We start from the raw sequence: 10,000 nt of genomic DNA, 5'->3' as shown, positions 1-10,000 counted from the left end.
GCGAAATTTTAACACAGACGTCTATAGGAGCTGTAGAGTGTTCCAGTAAAATTCTAGAAGAACCTCAGAAAATTCCTTACTCCTCAAAGGGTTAATACAGTTATTTCTTGTGATTTTCAAATTAAAATGTATTATTATTATTGCTTTGCCATTTGGAATATGTGATGTGGAGGTTGCAAAAATATTCTTAGGTCCAATAGGGGGTCCTAGCAGATGAACACGATGAAGTGAATATGTCAGCACGTGTAACACAGATGAATTGTACAGGTCTCTGCTAGGAGTCTGCTGTAAGAATAGAACCTTTCATAACATACACAGCACCTGTTGCATAGCCTACTGTATGTAAGGTCAACAATGTGATATCATATGGACAATGTTAGGTCAAGAACATTGTGGGAGACCACATACGCCCTTCAAAAAAAGTTGACCATGCACCCTGACCCAGAAGCACTCAGTCTGCCCACACTCACACGATGCACATTCTATTCTATCCTGCTTACAAAACTGCACTGCACAGTCTGTGAACTTCGCACTCTATGACTGCAGTAACATGCATTGCATATTCTGGTTTCAAACGGAACAGTGTCAGAATTTGATTTAAAATCAGGAATGTTCTTCTTATCTCTGTAAAACACCTCTCTGCAACCAGAATATCCCTGGAAATACTGTTGTCCAAAATCGGAATGTGTTACTGCCATATGCTGCCACCATTCCATTTAAAATCAAGTATATGCATAGCATGTAACTGCACTCCATATCATTCATTGTACCACCTGCCTGTGATGTCTTTTGTATTCTCTGTCAATTTATGGCAGGCACACTTTCATTTTGTAGTGAATACAAGTGTTGCACGTCAATACAGTACATCAGGTTCTGCATCATCAAACACATCCCTTTCTATCTAGCTTGTCGGGAACACTGTTGTATATAACTATGTATTGTGTACACTATTGGCCAGGCCCTTCCTCTTATTGAAAGGAGTCTACTGTGAAAAGCAGTGTTAATTTAACAAGAGTATACTGGGACCAAATACACACTTAAATACAATCTCAACTCTCTAAGTGTTGAATTGACACGGCATTGTTTTATTTATCTGTTTTAAATATACGGAAAAGTGTGCAGGTTAGAGTGGCATTTGTAGTTATACTGTTGGTCCTAATCTCTAAAACTTTAAACTGAATGATGTACCATTTCATACGGTGTGACTGAACCAGCGGTGCAGTCATCAGCCAGGTACCTGGCAGATTAAAGCTTCTTTACATCTCAAAGGACAGTAATAAAATGAAGTCCCCACCTCCCATTATCAATTCTCTTATTACCCAACCCTGTGAGGTACTGCAGCTCATCAGTCCCTGAAACCATGTGCCATGAACACTCCTGATTAGATTTCCACTCAGACATGGGAGAATGTATTTGAATACTGTTTCACTTTCAAAATCATCATCTTATTCATGTATGCATTCTTGTCATGATGCACCCGTATCATAAACCTGCAGCTCGTCCCTATTCATTCCAAGATTGTGAAGATTTCATGGATTCCATTTTCAGCCGATACTTTCACAACTTTGTTGAAATATTGTGTATATATATACACTGTGTCATATCATCTCACAGGCCTATATTTTTATTTCAACTATTGTCTGGTGTGATAGCATCTGGGTTATACTACTAATTAATATTTAAGACTTCAGATCCAGTATAGCAGTTGAAATTCAGAGGCAAGGTTTATTTGCTTGAGAGAGGGAGAGAGGAGGCCATTAGGCACAAAGGCGTATCCACAGCCCCCCTCACCCCCTCTACCCAAGGTGTTAACAGCAAGACAGGTAAAAGCAAAAGAGGTAGTAAATCAGTTTTACTACTGGGTGGTTCTAAATGATGACTTGTGTCACCTATCTTACATTATGTGGTATAAAGTTAACCTTCTGCTGGAAAATAAAATGTTTGGTAGCGAGAGGCTTCCACAGAAATAAACAATGTTATAGTCGTGTGTGCAGCACCGTGAAGTTTATTAAAACAAAGACATCCACTTTATACAGGTTGTTGGGTACAGGGACTACTCTAGCTCTTTAAACTTCAACATTTTATATTCAGTTTAAGGTTGGCTTGTTTTGGTAAATGTTTGGGTTTGCTTTTCTATTTTTCTCGTTCACATCATTCTGTCTAGTTACACTTTCTGTATACCTAATTTAACTCCTTTTTCCACCAGCTATATAGCTATGTTTGACAGACAATTCCAATTTTTTCTCCTATAGAAAAAGGTAAGTCTAACCCTCTAGGACCAACTTCAGTGTCCAAAACATAGAATTGGCGCCATAACCAGGGCTTTGAACCGTTATTTTTTTCCAAACGTTCCGTTCCGAACAGAAACGGAATTATAACGTTTCCGGTTATGAGTTCCACCAATAAATTGACGTTCCCGAACCGGTTAGAACAAAAAAATACTGTTCCCGGAACGGTTAATTTCGTTCCTGTCAGCTGATTACTCCGATAGGCCTAACTGACGTTAATTAACCAAGAAAGACGGAAGTGCAAATGAGTCAGCCTACATTCCAAACTGTTTATTCAAGCAGATGAAAAGAATATCCTCCAGAATGTTGTCATTCAGGGACGACCTAAGCGGAGAAGCGGAGAATAAACTTCAATGATGAAAATGCACGCTCCACGCTGACTTGGGTCACGGGGAGAGCTATGATGGACATTGTGAGTTTGTGCATATTTAATGGATGCCCAATAACGTTGAACATTCTCGGTGCGCTTTACACGTGCTTCTCTGCAATGTCTTACAATGATGCAATGGAAACTTTGCCCTTTTGTATGACAGTGGTTTCTCTTATTTAAGATGTGGAGTGGAGACTTTGTAGTCTCTCTCCATTCAGTCAGAGAATGTCAGATGTCACACAGGACGTGAACCTCAGCCGTCATGGTAACGTGCGCAGGAAAATAATTACTTTTTTTGTTTGTTTGAGGAACGGTATTAACCGGTATTAACCGGTTACCATTATTTTTAAATAAGTGTTTCCGTTCCAGAACATAAAAAATAATAACGTTCCCGGTTTCGTTTCTGTTCCCTGTAAAATACAAAAAGTTCCCGGTTTTCGTTTTCGTTCCTTGAACCGGTTCAAAGCCCTGGTCATAACAGAGTCACACCAGTGTCATAACATGGCGGCAGACAGGTCATTCCCCACACCTGTTGACCAGCAGCAGTAATAGCCCTAACCATTCAACACTGTGTGGAAACATACCATCTCTTGTACATTAAAAAAAACCTCACTCCCCCTCCCACAAAACCTTCTATAGCCCACTTACCAACAAGAAAAATGATAGGTACAGAGAGAGAGAGAGAGAGAGAAGACAAGGAAAGAAAAAGACAGAGACAGAGACAGAGCTAGAGACAGAGACAGAGAAAGAGACAGAGACAGAGGGAAGAGATCAAAGGAGAGATAGGTGGATATTGAGAGGTAAACTGAGAGATTGGACAGAAGAGAAGGTCATACACATAAATAAAGCGTCCCAGAGCGCAAAGGGTAGGCCTCCCTCCACAGCGAGAAGGGTTTGCATGTACTGTAGACGAAGCAAAGGGGGAAAAATGAACAGTGGAGGAGTGAGGGAGTGGAGTAGAGGAGAGGAGAGAGAGAGAGAGAGAGAGAGAGAGAGAGAGAGAGAGAGAGAGAGAGAGAGAGAGAGAGAGAGAGAGAGAGAGAGAAGAGAGGGGTTAGAGAGAAATGGTTTTCTTATTCAACAAGCACATTAGGGATCTGCAAGAAATTGTGTTGCCCCACACTGCAAACCTGACACAGTTCATTAGTTCCCAGAAACAAAAGAGTCTCACTTCCTCACGCCTTTTCATCATCATGGCGGCGCAGCCAAACGACTGAAAACAAATCAGACCTTGCTGCGCACAAAAGGCAACACGGCTCGTACCCTTTCAAAAATTGTAAGCCCACCACAACCGCCCCCCCAACACGAACGCACCACCACCACCACCCTCTCTCCCACTTCCCCCTCCTCCTCCCTTTGACGTCTCTATTTAAAGACCATTAGCGGTGAATAGTGGGTGCCATATTTAGGGCGTAATTACGCAGCCTATTGACAGCAGTTGTCATTTCAGGCAAGCGTGAACGTTATAATGTTGACAAGCGATAACAGAGAATGTGTCTGCTCGGCGAAACAAAAGCTTGTGGGGCGAAACAGCGTCCTCCACCCACGTTCCCCCTCTCCCCCACACCCCTTCTCCCTTCCTCCCACACTCCACCCAATCACACCTGTCAATCTAATTAGGCTGTGATTGTGCATGCCGACAAACAGGTGTTGCGGTGTGCCCGACTGTGGCGCAGTGCCAGCCACTAGTACCTAATAATGCAACACACACACCGAGCCTAAGGGCCTTTGTTCGTTATGCCATATAAGCTTCCATGTGTTGTTCTGTACTGTATAGCAACACACGTGTCGTTTGAAATGCGTATACACTGAGCACAATCTGTTACACTGAGAGATTACATTAAAAACATGTGTCTGCTTCAGTAAATCACCTTTATCTGAACTCTGTGTGAATACAAAAGCCTTAATGACTGAATTTTCCATCATAAAATGATGATCTCTAGATGACAGCTGCAACGACATTTGACTTAACTTGATGCAAATGAAAATGTTACGTTTAGACAAACGAACCTAATGAATTTCAACAGCTCATCAGAAAAAGTTTATCCTGGCTTTGAAACATCTTTTCAAAGTTTTTTTTCCAACTCCTCCAGTCACATTAGAGAGAGCCACTGACAGTGTCAAAGCACAGCCAGGAAGTCATTCATCACCAAAGCAGCATCAATCAGGAGGGAATAGCGCTCTGACAACTGGTGACACGATATGCCTGACAACGTGGATGTCTGATGTGGGAACGGAAAACCAGCCCAGGCAAATGATGCCCCAACCCAGTCAGTCACTGAGACTTCAGCAGCACTATAATCAATAGGCTCTCTCATTAGCAGAGCAGCAAATGGAGCAAATGGAGAATGAGAATGAGAACCAGTTCTAACTTTTTTACTGTTGTTACAGTTCTCCAGAAAGAGTACCATGGAAGTGAAATAGATGTTAATAGTTCATTTCCTCTAGTATTAGTAGCGTTGTGTCTAAGTTGAGCATATATCTGAAGTACCACTAATCTAAAGAAAGAATGTTGTTTGCATTTTCATAACAGAGCACATGACCCTCAGGAGAACAGAGATGAGTCATTGCGAAGAATAAAATTGTAGATTTTAATATGAGATCTGACTTGGAATTCAAATGTGAAATTTGAAGTGGGTTCTTTGGTGTAGCATTCAGATCACATATTTGAGACCTTGGTTTTGATTGAACTTCAATTTACAAGCTTCAACCTGAAGTAACACTCCTCTTCCCCTTGCTTCACAGCATGCACACACGCATGCACACACACAACCACACACACACGCACATATGTGCACACACACACGCACGCATGCACGCGCACACACACACACAAACACACACACACACACACACACACACACAAACACACACACACACACACACACACACACACACACACACACACACACACACACACACACACACACACACACACACACACACACACACACACACACACACACACACACACACATACAGCCGCAGCCTTACCTTGGTAGCGTAGCAGGAAGGAGCCGAGGCGTTGCGGCTGGCTGTGGTAGTGGATGGAGATCTGGTTGCTCCAGCTGCGCACCACCAGCCCCTTCATCAGGATGGACTCGTTGGCCAGCACCGACGGCTCCCGACCGCCCAGGTCCTCGAAGCGCACCGTGTCCCCCTCACCCAGGCTCACGTTCATCACCTGCACCAGCACACAGATATACAGTATTGTAATGATCGCCCACCACATTGATGAGGTTTGCACACACTTTGCATGGATTCTTATAGGGACGAAATGGAGGTAACATACAGTTCTCAACTTAGTGGAAAGTTTCATCACAACATTTTTTTTTTAATTTTGGGCATGTATCTAAGGACTAAGGACAACAACCTAGAGCTGAACACATTAATGCAAAAGAAGTTGAAACACTCAGCAGTGTTTTGAGCCATGTATGGCTTAATTCCACTTTTACACTTGAATGAGCTTTGTGCTTTTGAGGCTTTCAAGACGACAAGTAAAATTGGAGTGAACATGCTGTGTTGTCGTGTCCTCCTGGCGTGGTGCATGCGAACACACTGGGTGGCTGGCTGCTGCTATAGCCTAGTTCCCCCAACAGTGTGTGGGGAGGGACAGGAGGCAACCCTCTTCTTTATCGTACTCCCTAATGACCACACACACACACGCGCACAGACATGCGCGCGCACACTAGTGGTGTGGATCGGCACTGCCCTCAAAATCCGATTCGATCACGATTCCGGAGGTAGCGATTCGATTCGATTCGATTCTATTCGATTCTATGCGATCCGATCCGATCCGATCCGATTCAATTCTACAATGCATTGCAATGCATTACATTTCTACTGAAAGCAAAGCAAATGTTTAATCAGTCATGATGAGGCAATACAAGTAGTCAGATACTGAGCAACAATTTATTGGCTGTTTTCTGTATCAGTCTGTATCAGTCTTGCAATGTTTTGAAGTGCTTTTATTTAATTTAGCATTCATTTGCTCCCGAAATATCCATGGAAGTAATTGAAACTTAAAAAAAATGATAGATTCTGGAACTTGCCGGATCGATTCTGGATCGTCCATGCCCCGCATAGGATTGCATCGCCGAATCGATCATTGTTGACACCGCACACACACACACACACACGCACACACACACACGTGCACAGGCACACGTACACAAATATTATTTTGATTTTTAGAAAATTACACTTGGGGCCCATCAGTGGGGCCCGTCCCACAGTTTGAGAATCGCTGGCCTAAACAGTCGGTAGGGAGACAGAATGCGGCTAGTCGTCCTTCTCCTCCTACGCTCTGCACTCTCATGGCCTCTCTCTACCGACCACTGGCCACTGTGGAGACCTAACCAGTTTGCTGTCTGTCTGTCTGTCTGCCTGTTTGTCTCTCTGTCTGCCCACCAGTCTGTCTGCATGCCTGTCTGTCTGTCTGTCTGTCTGCCAGTCTGTCTGTCTGTCCGTCTGTCCGTCTGTCTGTCTGTCCATCTGTCTGCCTGTCTCTCTGCCTGTCTGCATGCACCACTGTCTGCACCAGCACCCAATCCAGGTGGGCAGAATTGAATCATTTTTATGTACCCTTCTAGTTAGTCATAGACATAGGCAAGATGGAACAATAGCGTACAGTAGCCTAACATTCACCTTATGGCCTATACACAGTAGTATGTTGGGAGAGACAGAAGGTGGCTCAGCGGTCTCATGCCTTCTCCCTGGTGAACCCATGTGCTGACCAGTGTGGTGTGTGTGTGTGTGTGTGTGTGCGTGCGTGTGTGCATGAGTGAGTCTGTCTGCTGTCTGTGTGCATAACTGTCTGCAGTGTACCAGCATCCAAGTTGGGCCAAAGACACCAGGTGTTCAGTCTGCACCTGCCAGGTGTTTACATTCACGAAGCAGCAACGCAGCAGTAATGGTGGCCAAGTCAGCAGGAAGCGTCCTTTATCTGGCATCATCAGATCCTATTACATCATTGTCCAACCCCATAGGGAGAAGATCCATATAAAACAAAATGTGTTTTCCCCCGTTTGTGTTTCTGATTTTGCTTGAGTCTGTACATCATGTTTCACAACACAAATGCACTATGCAAAGGCACAAAGGAAGGTCCAAAGAACAAGACAGAGAGTTCTCTTTGTGCTTTTTTGTGTGTCTGGTTTGGTTTATAAGTAGATCGAGGTCTGGAACAGCGGTATCACTACTTTGGGTCAGAGAGACCTAAAAAAGGGAGTGTTTCCAAACATGGCCCTGGCAAATTAAAGTGAAGCACAGAAAAGCCTAATAAAAGTTATCTGTAAATCACTTATGTCTTTTCGTGGTCTGCAAGGTTACAGAAAGCACTTCTTTTAAAAAGTTGCCTCGGAAAAGAAATATAAATAAGAAGCTTTGAAGCCAAGTGATGCAACCACCAATATACTGTATGGAAGTCTGAAAAGTCAAGGTGTCTTCTTTCATTAAGTCGGGGAAAGTTAATGCAACAGCCATCAATCAAGTTGTTCCAGATTTAGATGCTGTCACCCTCTGGGCACAAAGCAATCACCGAGGGTGATGAAAAAGGCTAAAAACTACTTTGACAAGTTTGACGTGGGTGACGCGTGTCTGTGATCTTTCACGCAGTGGAAAACGTATGCACACCCAATGCATCTGCACACGCCATTATACCACTCAATATGTGACGCAATGTGGCAAAGTGCAGAAGCTGGAAATGAAAATACAACACAGACTCCTTGCCTTGATAAACAAGTGTGCGTCCTCGAAAGCTATGCTTTCATTGTTTTGCATGGGAAATCACGTCTGGCTGCTTTCGAGCAAGCATCCATTACGTTATGTTATGCTGCATGAAGGCGAATGAACATGATGTAATCCAGTGGTTCCCAAACTTTTTCTGCTGGGACCCCCTATTGGATCTAAAACATTTTCTCAAGACCCTTCCTCCCGTTTCCCGTTTTCCAAATACAGTAATTGGATAAACTAATGTAAACCACAGACAGGCATATATATTCAAGGGTTTATGCAAACAGTACCTTCTGTCAGCGCCCCCTCTGCAGTACCTCTGTGACCCCCAACACCCCAACCCCGAAGGGTCCCGAACCCCAGTTTGGGAACCGCTGCTGAAGTCCATATATTCTGCTGCTAGTAATTGCATGGCTTCCCTCTGTCTCTATTATACCCCGCATTAAGTGTGTTTACGTAGAACAGCGTGCCGCACTAATAGGGTCTGCACTGGATGAATGATGGCTGTCCAGGGCTGGCGTCCCCCTTATCTCTCAGGACACTTAGGCCACGATGGCCGCATCAACAGGTGACAACCTGAAGATGTTGCAGCATCCATCCCCGAATACATTTACCGATAATAGACCCACGGATACAGCACGGGGATAATAGTCTATAAAACAAAGTGCATTACAAAGTAATCACATTATACTAAAAGCCCTGGGATAATAAAAACGCTTCCGGAATATTGCTTTGCCGTAGCCCTAATCCAATTTGTGTTGGCGTCGATCCCAACTCGAATACTACCGCACACGCACTCGCAGACACCCACTGACACACACTCTTACAAACACACACACAGAGACACTATCACACACACACACACAAAAACGTGTAATCCCTTGTCAATAGGCGTCTGTCACAGAATGCGTTACAGCCGTGTTTATGCGTCATTGTGGAGGCATTCGAGGTCGGCTCCGACAATGCGGCGCTCCATTCTCCCGCCGTTGAGCGCGGCTAACAGGATTAGCACGGGGGAATAGCACCTGTTATTTCGCCGCTTAGAGCGTAGCGTGCAGAGAAAGCATGGCACCAGAAAGCAGCGATCATCTGGAGGTGATGGGGAAAGCCTATGGGGGGTGGGGAGGGTTTCCTTCTGTTTGAGAGGAGAAAGGAAGCCGATAATGAGGAGAGGAGCCTGGGAAAAACAACAACACAGCCAAGCAAACACAACTCACTGTGGCCCAGCAGAAGAGGAAACGCAGGCTACACTACACAGCCAAGGGATTCAAAGTCACTGCTTGTGAGCTGTCAGAAGCAAGGACATGATTCACACTACGGAGTAAAAAAAATAGTAAAAAAAAGATTGCAAAAAGTGTTCATATTTCCCAAGAATACTGTATTCAGTACATACAGTGTAAACAAATATCGAGGGACCTCAGAAACACTGAAGCAACCAGAGTTTTGAGATTTGGGACACAGAAACTAAACAACAGTTTTTATATATACAGTATTAACATGTATATCACACCGTTAGCCTACTGTCTTCACATCTTCCCACGATAATTGCCAGACAACAGCCTTCCAAGACACCAGTTCCATGGAAACAGCCCACCTCGTCAGCCAATGAGAG

At 44.0% G+C, this 10,000-nt stretch overlaps 1 protein-coding gene across 1 annotated transcript in view; it reads right to left on the bottom strand.

Moving 5' to 3' along the window:
- sez6b (seizure related 6 homolog b) overlaps window positions 1-10,000 on the bottom strand; it is a 161,432-nt gene that overhangs the window by 88,343 nt on the left and 63,089 nt on the right. The window contains exon 5 of the mRNA XM_063205926.1: window positions 5,653-5,842. Coding sequence (XP_063061996.1) covers window positions 5,653-5,842 — 190 coding nt within the window. The remainder of the gene's footprint in view (window positions 1-5,652; window positions 5,843-10,000) is intronic.

Source organism: Engraulis encrasicolus, chromosome 8 (genome assembly GCF_034702125.1).
Source record: "Engraulis encrasicolus isolate BLACKSEA-1 chromosome 8, IST_EnEncr_1.0, whole genome shotgun sequence".
Taxonomy (NCBI): domain Eukaryota; kingdom Metazoa; phylum Chordata; class Actinopteri; order Clupeiformes; family Engraulidae; genus Engraulis; species Engraulis encrasicolus.
This window is presented reverse-complemented; position numbering and strand designations above follow the sequence as displayed.